Source organism: Drosophila suzukii, assembly GCF_043229965.1.
Source record: "Drosophila suzukii chromosome 2 unlocalized genomic scaffold, CBGP_Dsuzu_IsoJpt1.0 scf_2c, whole genome shotgun sequence".
NCBI lineage: Eukaryota > Metazoa > Arthropoda > Insecta > Diptera > Drosophilidae > Drosophila > Drosophila suzukii.
This window is the reverse complement of record NW_027255896.1, coordinates 31,270,714-31,283,637: the sequence shown is the minus strand read 5'-3', so window position 1 is coordinate 31,283,637 and position 12,924 is coordinate 31,270,714. Positions and strand designations below refer to the sequence as shown.

The 12,924-nt window shown below is 35.6% G+C and overlaps 1 protein-coding gene across 1 annotated transcript in view; it reads right to left on the bottom strand.

The window, feature by feature from the left end:
* Positions 1 to 757: 757 nt before the first annotated feature.
* Positions 758 to 12,924, bottom strand: part of LOC139354410 (myosin heavy chain, embryonic smooth muscle isoform-like) — a 33,561-nt gene continuing 21,394 nt past the window's right edge. The window contains exons 6-7 of the mRNA XM_070998639.1: positions 12,421 to 12,881; positions 758 to 844 (exon numbers count right to left, since the gene is read on the bottom strand). Of these exons, the coding sequence (XP_070854740.1) occupies positions 758 to 844; positions 12,421 to 12,881 (548 nt within the window). The remainder of the gene's footprint in view (positions 845 to 12,420; positions 12,882 to 12,924) is intronic.

The following is a 12,924-nucleotide window of genomic DNA, read 5'->3' as shown; positions in this document are numbered from 1 at the left end:
CAACTCGCAGAGGCTTTTCAGTCAAAAGAGAGCAAGATAATGTCCAGACGCAAGTTCCAGGAGCGAAAGTGGCAACCAGCTGAAGACTTTGCTACGTACTTCAACGACAAGACCCTGTTGGCTGCACACATCCGGATAGACGACGAGGAATTAATCGACAGTATCATGGAAGGAATGCCGGATCTCCTTCTACGGCAACAGGCACACATGCACTGTTTTAATTCGTTTGCCCAGCTGTTGCAGGCATTTTCCAAAGTAACATTGCGGAAACCATCTCTCGCATTTGGACGCCACAAAGTCGTTTCCGGAAATCAGGCCGGACCCGCTGTAAGATGCTTCAACTGTAACTTCGTGGGTCACTTCGCGGCCGACTGCCGCAAGCCAAAGCGCGCGTACGGCGCTTGTTACGGTTGTGGAAGCTTGGAGCACCTGATATCTCATTGCAACGAGAAGAAGAACGCAACCAAAAATGAATATGTGAGACCGTTTAAAATTTACTTTAATTCACAGTCTAATCAGTGCCTATTCACAGAATGCCTAATCGATTCTGGGAGTCCAATTAGTTTTACGAAGTTATCCTGCGTTGAAAACATTCTAAATAGAATTATCATTAACGTTAATGAAAACCACAGCCCTTTAGATATATATGGAAAGATATCATGTTTTGTTATTATGAATAAAGTGAAGTTTAATTTCGAATTACTAATTGTGGCAAACAAATCGATGGCATATAGCACTGTTTTGGATTTTAAGATTGTTAGGGAAAATGATTGTTCAAATGATAGTTGTGCTGATGATCGTTCAAATGATAGTTGTGCTGATGATCGTTCAAATGATAGTTGTGCTGATGATCGTTTAAATGACAGTGGGGTTGATGATCGTTTACAGGATATTTGTTCAAAAGATAGTTGTATTGCAAATGATCGCTCAGATGATAGTAATAGTGAGAAGGATAGTAGTTTTAAAATTTGTTGCTCAAATGTTGGTCAGATTGGAACAATTGTGCTACTGATAGCTGTGAGAAAGATGATTGTCTAAATGATAGTATAAAGGTTTATTGTGGTTACAAAGAAACGCAAAGGGATTCGTGTAAAATGATAGAGTCAAGTCAAGATTTAAGTGTCCAGCCAAGCGATCATTTCGAGTCAGAAATTATGGCAATTGAATACCCTGATCCAGCCGAATGCAACCTGTTAAATATTAGCGATAAGTGTGAGTTTACGTTAAGAAAAAAACTGATAGATATTTTTGATGAGGTTTATACGAAACCGAAACGTCCGGAGATCCCCTTAGTAAAATGGGAAATGAAACTGAATTTTGATACAACAAAACCGTTCAACTACCCTCCAAGGCGTTTATCATACGCAGAGAAAAGCCAAGTTCAGAATTTATTAGACGATTATATAAAAAACGGTATTATTCGACTAAGCGAGTCTGAGTATGCATCCCCTATAGTTCTAGTTAAGAAAAAGTCTGGGGAATTAAGAATGTGCGTAGATTACCGAACTCTCAACAAAAACATGCTTAAAGACAACTACCCCACCCCCTTAATAGATGACCTTATCGATAAACTGTCCGAAAAAACTATTTTTACCAAGTTAGACCTTAAAAATGGGTTCTTTCACGTGCACATGCACGAGGATTCAATTAAGTATACCGCTTTTACAACACCTATGGGTCAGTATAAATGGCTTAGAATGCCGTTTGGGTTACGAAACGCACCAGCAGTTTTTCAAAGATTTGTGAACAAAATCTTTGCCGATTTAGTTAAAGAAGATAAGGTTCTAATTTATATGGATGACATTTTAATAGCAACGAAAGATAGTAAGAGTCATATGGAGATATTAACGGAGGTCTTTAAACGTTTGGGAGATAACAAGCTTGAGCTTAGGTTAGACAAGTGTGAGTTCCTTCAAAGAGAAATAAAGTATTTAGGATACATAATATCGGGAGAGGGTATTAAACCCGATTCGAAAGGTATGCAAGCAGTAAAAGACTTTCCTGTACCGACAAAAACGCATGAGGTTCAAACTTTTCTTGGACTGTGCTCCTATTTCAGACGCTTTGTCAAAGATTTTTCAACAAAAGCAAAGCCGTTGTATGATCTTGTAAGAAAAGACAGAAAGTTCGAATTTGGTACGAAAGAGTTAGAGTGTTTTGAAATATTAAAAGTAAATCTTTTGGAAGCCCCTATTCTGGCCTTGTACAATCCAAAAGACCCAACAGAGTTACATTGTGATGCTAGCGCCCTAGGTTTTGGTTCAATTTTAATGCAGAAAAAGAAAGATAGTAAGTTTCACCCAGTATTCTATTTTTCTAAACGCACGACGGATGTGGAGGCGAAGTACCATAGTTTCGAGTTAGAAACGCTCGCTGTAGTTTACTCGTTACAACGCTTTAGAATCTATCTTCAAGGAATACAGTTCAAAATAGTTACAGATTGTAGTGCTCTTATCCTGGCGTTAAACAAAAAGGAACTATGCCCAAGAATTGCCAGGTGGGCACTTTTTCTTCAAGATTATGACTACACTTTAGAACATAGAGCCGGCAAGCGTATGCAACATGTTGATGCACTTAGCAGGAACACACATATAGTGTCAATCGATTCTAATTCATTTGAAGAAAACTTAGTTATATGTCAAAGTAGATATGAGAAAATCAAAATTATAGCTGAGAAACTTCAGGAAACAGAATTAAAGGATTATGAGATGCGGAATGGAATAATTTACAGAAAAAAGGATAAGAATGGTCTTTTATTTTATGTGCCAAGCGAAATGGAAAGCCACGTTCTTTTTAGTTACCACGATCAATTAGGACATGTTGGAATAGATAAGATGGTAGAAGTTATCTCAAAAAGTTACTGGTTCCCCAAAGTTCGTGAAAAATGCAAGCGGCACATTAATAATTGTTTGAAATGTATCGCCTATTCTGATAAGTCTGGTAAAGACGAAGGTTTCTTTCACAGCATCCCCAAAGTAAGCATTCCCTTTGATGTCATACACATAGACCATTATGGCCCGGTAGACAAGAGTAGAGCCAACAAACACGTACTGGTGATTATAGACGCATTTACAAAGTTCGTAAGACTTTTTCCGGCAAAAACTACAAAGTCTAGGGAAGCAATAGTAGCATTAAAGGACTATTTCAGGTCGTATAGTAGGCCGCGATGCGTGATCTCAGACCGTGGGACATGCTTCACATCTAAAGAATTTCATGACTTCTTAGAGGAAAACGAAGTGAAACACATTAAGATAGCCACTGGATCGCCGCAGGCTAATGGGCAAGTCGAAAGAGTTAATAGAAGCATAGGACCCATGATCGCTAAATTGACTGATCCAGACAAGGGATTGTTCTGGGATACAGTTTTAGAAACAGTTGAACACGCACTTAATAATACGATTCAAAGATCAGTTAGTCAGCACCCAAGTCAAGTCTTATTCGGAGTGTCTCAGAAAGGAAAAGTTATAGATAGCTTAAAAGAGAAATTAGAAGAGTTAAATAAAGATAGAGAAAGTAGGAATTTAGAAGTAATTAGAGAAAAAGCTACTCAGAGCATCGAGAAGCTGCAAGAATACAATAAGTTACGCACAGACCTTAAGAGAAAGATTGCTAAAGAATACCAGACGGACGATTTAGTAATGATCAAAAACTTCGATTCTCATGTAGGCGTATCCAAAAAACTAATTCCAAAATTCAAAGGCCCTTACAGAGTGACAAAGGTTCTTCGTAATGATAGGTATGTCTTGGAGGATGTTGAAGGTTTTCAACAGTCGAGGCTTCCTTATAAGGGAGTTTGGGCAGTAGCAAATATACGGCCATGGATTAATAATGCAAATAGTTAAGAGATCAGGAGCTCTCTGGTCAGGATGGCCGAATTGTAGCAAGCAGACACACACACACACACACATACATATCTCTAAGCATCTGTTCTACATTAAGTTAGGTCACACTATTGTTAAACACATACATACATCCCTGTTACTCTTAAGAAACACTATGCTTGTCTCACTCCCTCATACTGTATACCCCCAACTCTTGTAACATAGGCGAAGCCTGTTCAAATCTGTGCAATAAAGATCACTTTTGCTGCGACCGCCTAAGAAGAAACACCTAGAAAAAGCCGTCTACAAATCATAATAAATTGATCAAATCCTTGTCTCTATCTTCCGTTATCCATTTCGTTATCCTTGCTAATTAATAGGAATCCGTGCTTGTCCTCCCAACATTTTTGACAAATTTTCACAAATGTTTCATAATTCATATCAGTGTAATTATGGTCCCGATATATATGCCGCATATTTAAATCATCTTGCTTAAACATTATAATAAATTTGGCTTTGTCACGAATCAGATGTTTAGGTATATGACTATACGTTTGGCATAAATAAAAAGAGTCGATATTTTTATGTCGACCCATACAAAAATAAGATCTTATGTTATCTTGTTTTTCACAAGCTACGTCATCGAATATCATAATGGAATTGTTTTTAGCTTCACTGGGGTCTAGTACACCCTTATTATGGGAGAATGTATGATATCCCATTCCTTTAATCGGTTTGATTAATTTCTACTCATATTTAGGTTGATATATACTTTTTGAAAATATATAAACATTTTCGAATTTTAATCCATTAGGACTCTCTATTAGACTTAACATAATATTAGTTTTACCACAATTCGAAGGCCCAACAATTAGAGCCCTTATTGTGTTCGGTAAGAGAGCACTATGTCGTGGCGGTAGATTTTTCTCGTTTTCATCGTTAATATTTCTAACTACAATTTTTTGTTTCTGACTTATTAAACGCATCTTTTAACCTAATGTACCTCATTCAATGAGAAATCTTTGATGATTAAACATCAATAAAATGGGGAAACGTTTTTATAATCGCATCAGTCGTATTTTTAATTGTAAACACGGTGGTGGTCTTGTCGATAAGCTAATTAATACATTACCGTTTGAAGCCCATATTCCGGCCCATATTTTTGTGGACCGGGTACAAAGTTACAGAAACGGTTGGAACGTGGTGATCAAGGAATAAACCCATTCTATGAAGCTTCCAAAGAGCACGATATTTCATATTCTCAAAACAAGGTATTGAGTGAACGACATAGGGCAGACTCCATATTAATTGACAAAGCCTGGTCGCGTGTCAAGGCATCAGATAGCAGTCTTGGTGAAAGAGCAGCAGCATACTTTGTTACAAATATAATGAAAGCCAAGAAAAAATTTGGTATGGGATTAAATAAAACGGAAAAGAAAGGAAGGAAAAAGATATTGAAGAATAAAATGAAGAAGACAAACCTTTCGACTGTAATTAATGCTGCTACTAAGACATTAAAAAAACAAAAACCATTAGACATTATGAGTGCAATTAAAGTTGCACGTAAATCAATTCATCAATCAATGGGTTTATGAGGTGTTTATGAGAGATCTACTCCCAGAAGCACCAAAAAGTAGGGAGTGTGGTATAGTAAACTTAGATAATTTACGATCAAGTGGTACACATTGGGTTGCATATAATAAAAATAAAAATAATATACATTATTTCGATAGTTTTGGAAATCTTCAGCCACCTAGAGAAGTTGTGAAATACTTGGGACATAGAATACAATACAACTACGATAAAGTTCAAGACCTTGATACATACAACTGTGGACACCTGTGCCTCGCTTTTCTACTTTCTTTCGTAGAAGATGTGGAGTCAAAACCGGTATATTTGATTGGTTAATTTACATTTGGGGGGTTGAAAATCAATGTATGGGTACGTGTATGGGTGAACTCTGTATAGTATAAAAAGTGGACCTGCACGCGTTCAAATATACAGTCTAAGTCTTTACTTCACATCGAACGTCATCTAGAGGACAAGAATTTTTGATCATTCTTAACAAAAAAAAAACCTATAACTGCTCATAACAGTTCAAAACAGCTGGTGACCAGCTTATAACAACTAGTAAACAACTAGTTAACAGCTACTAAACAGATAATAACCATCTAATAACAGCTATTAACCAGCTAAAACAAGTAGTAAGCAACTACGAAACAAGTACTGAACAACTGCTAAACAGGTAGTAAACATCAAAATACAGCTAAAAACAACGTGGAACAACTGTACCAAGTCCAAAAACCTCAACAACTATCATGAATCAGGAATACCAGATGAACATTGTAGTTAAAGAGTTCAATAAATGTAATAAAAAGACACTGCTATCGAAGACAAGGATGCCTGAAAATGTAAGATTCCCGATCCTCAAGGCGGAGCGCAAGACAACAAAGGTTGGAGAATCTTTTGCTCTCGAGTTGGAGGAGCACATTCTGTACATGCCGGAAAGGTACACCTCTCTTCAAGATGAGATCATCAATGAAATGGTTGATGGAAAATTTAATATTTATAAAAGTAATGACAATTTGTATTTAGAAATAAGTCAGTCATCATTAAAAAAGATTGAGATTTTAAGAATATAACAATAAATACACTTTTTTAAATATAATGAAGAAAATGTATCGAATCTTTTTTTATTCGGAAATGGTATATAAATATTACAGATTTTGGCGTTCCCTAAACAGTATTTGTTTAGTAACTGAGGAGTGACTACATGAATTTCGGAAATTTTAAATCTTTCACCTATAAAGTTTGAAAAATATACTACAATGAACATTTTGTCACAGTTAACCAAAGCTAGATTTGCTTTGAAGCGAAAATTCGATGATCTCAAACAAGTCAAAAATCATACGAATTTTCAATTGGAGGAAATTTTTAAACCTATTACTTAACCCTTACATGAACTTGTTAAGGAAAATAGAAAACAAAAGATTTCTAATGTAAAAGATAGTATAAAAGTAAAGCGTGAAATGAAGCAAATTAATAAACACGATGATGATGAGAGAGAGCTTGACGATTTCTACTTTACAACTAATGAGAATGATCTGCAGTCTAATCGAAACATAACTCCACCAAGGTCTTTCGATGATAGCGATTCCTATAATGAATTCTTTTCACAGACGAATATAGAGGAAGATATAGAAGATGAGAAAAAGGAGACCGAAAAGAGTGAGGAAGAAGGGACAAAACCTTTACCAATGTATACAGGAGAGGCCGATATGGATGTGGATGCAGAGCTAGAATATAATAACACTAGTTATAGTTATGATTTTAATATCAGTAATTTGACCAGAGGAAATGTGTTGGATATAGGTTAGGGAAATAAAAAATGAAGATAATAAAATAACATTTTCTAGAGGAATGAGTTGTGATCTGACTCCTGGTCTGAACTCTCCAATTTTTCTTAGTAAACCTAAAAACTATGATGATCAAGATTTGAAAATGTATAAAAAAATTATTTAAGAAACGAATATAAATAGAGTAGGCTTTAAACCTAATAACAGAATAAAGGATACACGAGCATACAAAGATAGCCATATTATTAAGAAGTTGATAGACAAAGATTTTAGTCCTACAACGTCTACTCCACTTCGCTCAAAAACCGGTTTTGGTTACATGACTCTTTAGAAATCAAATCCAAACTATGTATATTGGAATGATGTAAATGAGTTAGTCGAACGATGGAAAATTTCAGTAGCACCTGTCAAAATAATGAAATTTTTTCAATATTAGATTATTTTTTAATGGGTATAAATAGGAAGGACAAATATGTTTTACATTTATAAACATCAAATCTGTCGACATGTTTGGACATTTTTCTGTTGATAAGAACCGATCAGAAAATTTGAAAAGACGTGTAAAGTCTACGTACGGAACTAAACCTATAGACAACGACGATTTAGGAACAAAACAATATACTGATGATATTCTCGGAAAGTTGGGAGAAGATTTAAGAAAAATTTCAAGTTTAGAAAATAAATTGACTTGCATAATAAGAGGGCAGACAGCGCTGATCAAATTTTTGCCAAAATTCTGGAAAAGATTAAAGCCATTGGGACTATATATTTGAATATGTAACAAATCCGATATCATTACGGAAAAAAACCATAATTGAGTTAGAAGGTGTCGCTTTTCAGCGAGAGAAATCGTAAATAAATTGCACGGACCATCTCGAAGAAACTTTTAACGCAGACGAGTGATTACAAGGGGTATACACGATCTGTGGCAAGCAGATTTGTTTGAAATGGGTGCCTTTTCAAAATCGAATGATGGGTACCGATGCTTGTTGACTGTTTTAGACACATTTTCGAAATATGCTTGGGATGAGGCATTAAAATCAAAAAATGTAAATGATGTTTTTCAAGCTATGGAGAGAATATTTAAATCGGATTACGGAACACCAAAAAACCTGCATACTGATGATGGCACTGAATTCTTTAATTCAAAATTTAAGGTATTAATAAAAAGTTATAGGATAAATCATTACTCAACCTTCAGTACTCTAAAAGCATCTATAAGTGAACGCTTCAATAGAACTTTTAAAAAATTAATGGGGCGTGAGTTTAGTTTCAATGGAAAATATAAGTGTATATGTATAAGCAATAATAATTATAATAATAGAGTGCACAGAACAATAAAAATTAGTCCAAGTAATGTCAATTCTTCCAATAAAAAACAAATATTTCAAACATCGTATAATCACCTGAAAATATTTGTTGCAAGTTAATTCCGTAAGGGGGACCACGTTCGTAATAGTAAATATAAACATGTCTCTGAGAAACGGTATACACCAAACTATACAACTGAAATCTTTAATATTAGAAAAGTGAAGAATACATACCCTAAAACATACTTAAATAAATAATAAATTTACTTTTTACAAACTCAAACAATTTTCATTTATATTTTCCAAGGTTTTGGTTCAGATCATAATAAAACATCTCCAATTCAACTGATTTACAAAATAATTCTTTTTCAATATTTATACCCGTTACTCGTAGAGTAAAAGGGAATACTAGATTCGTCGGAAAGTATGTAACAGGCAGAAGGAAGCGTTTCCGACTCCATAAAGTATATATATTCTTGATCAGGATCACTAGCCGAATCGATCTAGCCATGTCCGTCTGTCCGTCTGACCGTCTGTCTGTCCGTCCGGATGAACGCTGAAATCTCAGAAACTATGGGAGCTAGGCTATTGAGATTTGGCGTGCAGATTCCTGAGCTTCTTACGCAGCGCAAGTTTGTTTCAGCAATGTGCCACGCCCACTCTTACGCCCACAAACCGCCCAAAACTGTGGCTTCTACAGTTTTGATGCTAGAATACAAATTTTAGCTAAAATGTATTGTTCTCATCAATACCTATCGATTGACCCACAATTTTCATGCTAGATAAAAAATTTTAACTGAAATGTATTGGTCTCGTCAATACCTATCGATTGATCCAAAAAAAAATTTGCCACGCCCACTCTAACGCCCCTAACGCTTAAATCTGTATACCGCCGGTAGGTGGCGCATTTTAATCTCGCTTTGCTGCTGCCATATCTCTATTTAGCTGAGTAACGGGTATCTGATAGTCGAGGTACTCGACTATAGCGTTCTTCCTTGTTTTTTTGCTTTTGATCTAAACATTGATCTATTACCATATAGTGGGGTCCCAGATAATAAAACGTTTTTATAGTGTTTAACTGTAAGATTTCGTGAACTTACTTCCCTTGCTTTATTATGGGAAGATACAACTTGATCTATTCTATAAGAATAAACCTTTGCTTTTTGCTTTTTGCTTCAAGATCATTACGAATATCTTTATAAAAATCCTCAGTTTTAATTGTATAGATAAATGAATCAGCATCCATATAACTTAAGAGAAACTTTTCCTGAAACTTTGGCTTCATATATTGATAGTGAAAATCATACATTTTCCATTTCGATAAGTCTAATACTGCAAATCATTATCAATTATTGCATAAAAATTATCAATTATTTTAGTTGCACTATGAAAATGAGATTTTTAAATTTAAGTTTTGGTACAATGTGCATTTCGTACAGTCTTGGTGCTATCCGAAGCTTCCCATTTTCTAACAAGCTTAATATCGACCCTGCGCTCGGGATCTTTCATTGTTTTTCCGTATACAGAATAATATATTAATTTAAAAAAATCTTCTTCAAATTTATTTTTCGCATTTTGCCTATGTAAAGTATTTAGATCAATGTATTTCTTTAACCAAGGTTTTTGTAAGAACTGAACTCCTCTATAGATCTTTTTCAGTACTAACCCATTCTGTATACATTGTTGCAAATTCCGATAATGTATTATATAATTTTTCTTTTTTTTTGTCTATGTCTGTGGTAGACATCCACTAAGAGTTATTATATGGTAAAGGTTGTGACATTGGCCAACCATACAAGTTATTCGCATCAACATACATTAAAAACAAGGAAGAACGCTATAGTCGAGTACCTCGACTACAGATACCCGTTAGTCAGCTAAAGGGACCAAAGGGAAATATAGATATGCAAGCAGCAAAGCGAGATTAAAATGCGCCACCTACCGGCGGTAGACAGATTTAAGCGTTATGGGCGTTAGAGTGGGCGTGGCAATTTTTTTTTTGGTCAATCGATAGGTATTGACGAGACCAATACATTTCAGTTAAAATTTTTATTCTAGCATCAAAACTGTAGGAGCCACAGTTTTGGGCGGTTTGTGGGCGTTAGAGTGAACGTGGCACTCTGCTGAAACAAACTTGCGCTGCGTAAGAAGCTCAGGAATCTGCATCTCAATAGCCTAGCTCCCATAGTTTCCGAGATCTCAGCGTTCATCCGAACAGACTTTATGGGGTCGGAAACGCTTCCTTCTGATTTTGTATATCTATTAAACCACCACAACATTAAACTAAACCACCTCGAATGCTTCTTTGAATAAATCTTTACATATATAAATCTGTCTTCAATTCAAGTTACATTTTTGTAGTTTTCAACATTACCTCCCAAGATAGACCTGGTGTCGTAAAATACTGAGCTGGGTCAGTGATTTAATTTGCATACAAATTTTTCGGAAGTTTTCAAAAATGTCGATTAAAAGGAATACTTCAGTTTTAAAATATAATTCTAAATAATCTTTACGAGTGGAACATGAGAAATGCGACCAAACTTTAAGAAATTAATCATAATCTTCCTGAGAGCATTCCCTTTCCGTTAAATTACTAAAGAATGCTTTCCTTGGTAGGAGGGAAGTTTCCTGGAGTCTACTAGCTGAATCTAAATATTCATAGGGAAATATACCCTTCTTACCCATTAGTCGAAATTCCATATCATTACTGAAAAATTATATTACAGTGTTCAATTGATAATCATATGTATCGAGAAAACGAATTTCAAAACTATTTCTACCTAAACCTTTCATTTTTTTGAGACAGTAATATAGTTTTCCTTATTTATTGGTTTACGGTAATTTCACCGGGAATCTTTCCTATCTCTTGAAATAAATGACAGTCGTATTTCGAAAAATTATGAAAAAATACTGGTATTTGTTTACTTTATAATCCAAATTAAATTTAGAGTGGTGTTCACCTCTAAAGCGACCTGTGAAATTACAAGCATCTCTAATTCTATGTCCCTAAAACTTTCTGGCAAATAGAACAATTCAATGAATGTGTTGGTCATCCAAAGTCATTCTCATAGGAACTATTTTATACAAGTACTCAGCACTCAATTTAGTTAAATTTTTTATCCACGAATTTACAAAACTTATTCCTGAATTTGTTCCTGTTTCTAAAACAAATTTATCTAGTTTAGAATTAAAAGCATACTTTTAATTAGCATGTGAAATTTAAATATGTGCATTAATATTAAAGAATTAGGGGCTCACTTCAAAATTTTTCGGGTCCAGAACGCATTCAAAATCCGCGAAGACAACGAATGGAGCTGATGTTGAACTTGGGTAAATTCTAGTGTATTATTCTGGGGGTGTGGCATCTTTGAGACCTTCCTACCACAGAGCGTCTTATGTTACAATGCAGTTTCCTCAGTTTTAAAAAAATGTAAAAACACATTGCAGAAAAATTTCGACCTCTTCTGATTTCCTCTTTGAGCAGTCATTGGTCTTTGAAATAGAAATATAAACAAATTATTTAATTGCTTAAAATAATTAAAAATGAATACATGAATTTACCTTGAATTATTTTTAGTGTACATATAATGCCCATTTCCACCGTCTTCCAAAAACATCATATTGATATAATAAGAAATAAGTCAAGTAATGTATCACAGTGGCTGCTATAGTGCGTGGGATTCGTTTCGTTTACGGAAAACCAACCTAGGGATTTAAAGTTATCCACGAGATGGCTTTTTGACAATAGGTTGCTGTTAAAATCGCCTGCCAATAGGATGTTGGTGTACTCCAACGAAATGTCTGAAACAACATTAAGTAATGACCCGTAGTCAATTGTCCGATTCGGTCTATATATGCAATATACGAGTATATATATATATATATGCTCGCGCCTGTACATTCGCGTGGGTTTAGCATTTTAATTATTGTTACTGGATCCACATGTGTTTTTTGTGATTTCCTTGCTCGGAAGATATCGCAGACTTCTGGTGGTGGAGTCAGCTGGAGATTAAAGCATAGATTGTGATAGAGCGCTCTGAGATCTTTACCATCGACATAGGGAACTCCATGAACCCTCAGATTACATGAGCTAGTCTCCCTGAATTGCGTTGCCAGCCTGGCCTCCAGTGCACCCAACCTCTCACCTGCGGCTTGTAGATTTTCCACCTCCCGGTTCAGCGTCTCACCCTGCTCACCCATTCGGTCCCTCATGGAGTGAAGATCGGCAACCTCGCGCTCCAACGTCAGGACACGAGCATTTATTTCCTTTACTTTCCCGGCGATTATGTCCAAGCGATCAATAAGGCGGCTGAGCATTCGCTGTTCAGCTTCCCGAACGACCGACTCAATTTTCTCGGTTTGTTCCTCGAGCGAGTCTTTAGGAGCTCCAGAAGCTGTGGCGAATTCACATCCGAGATGCGTTCGCTTTTAGTTCCA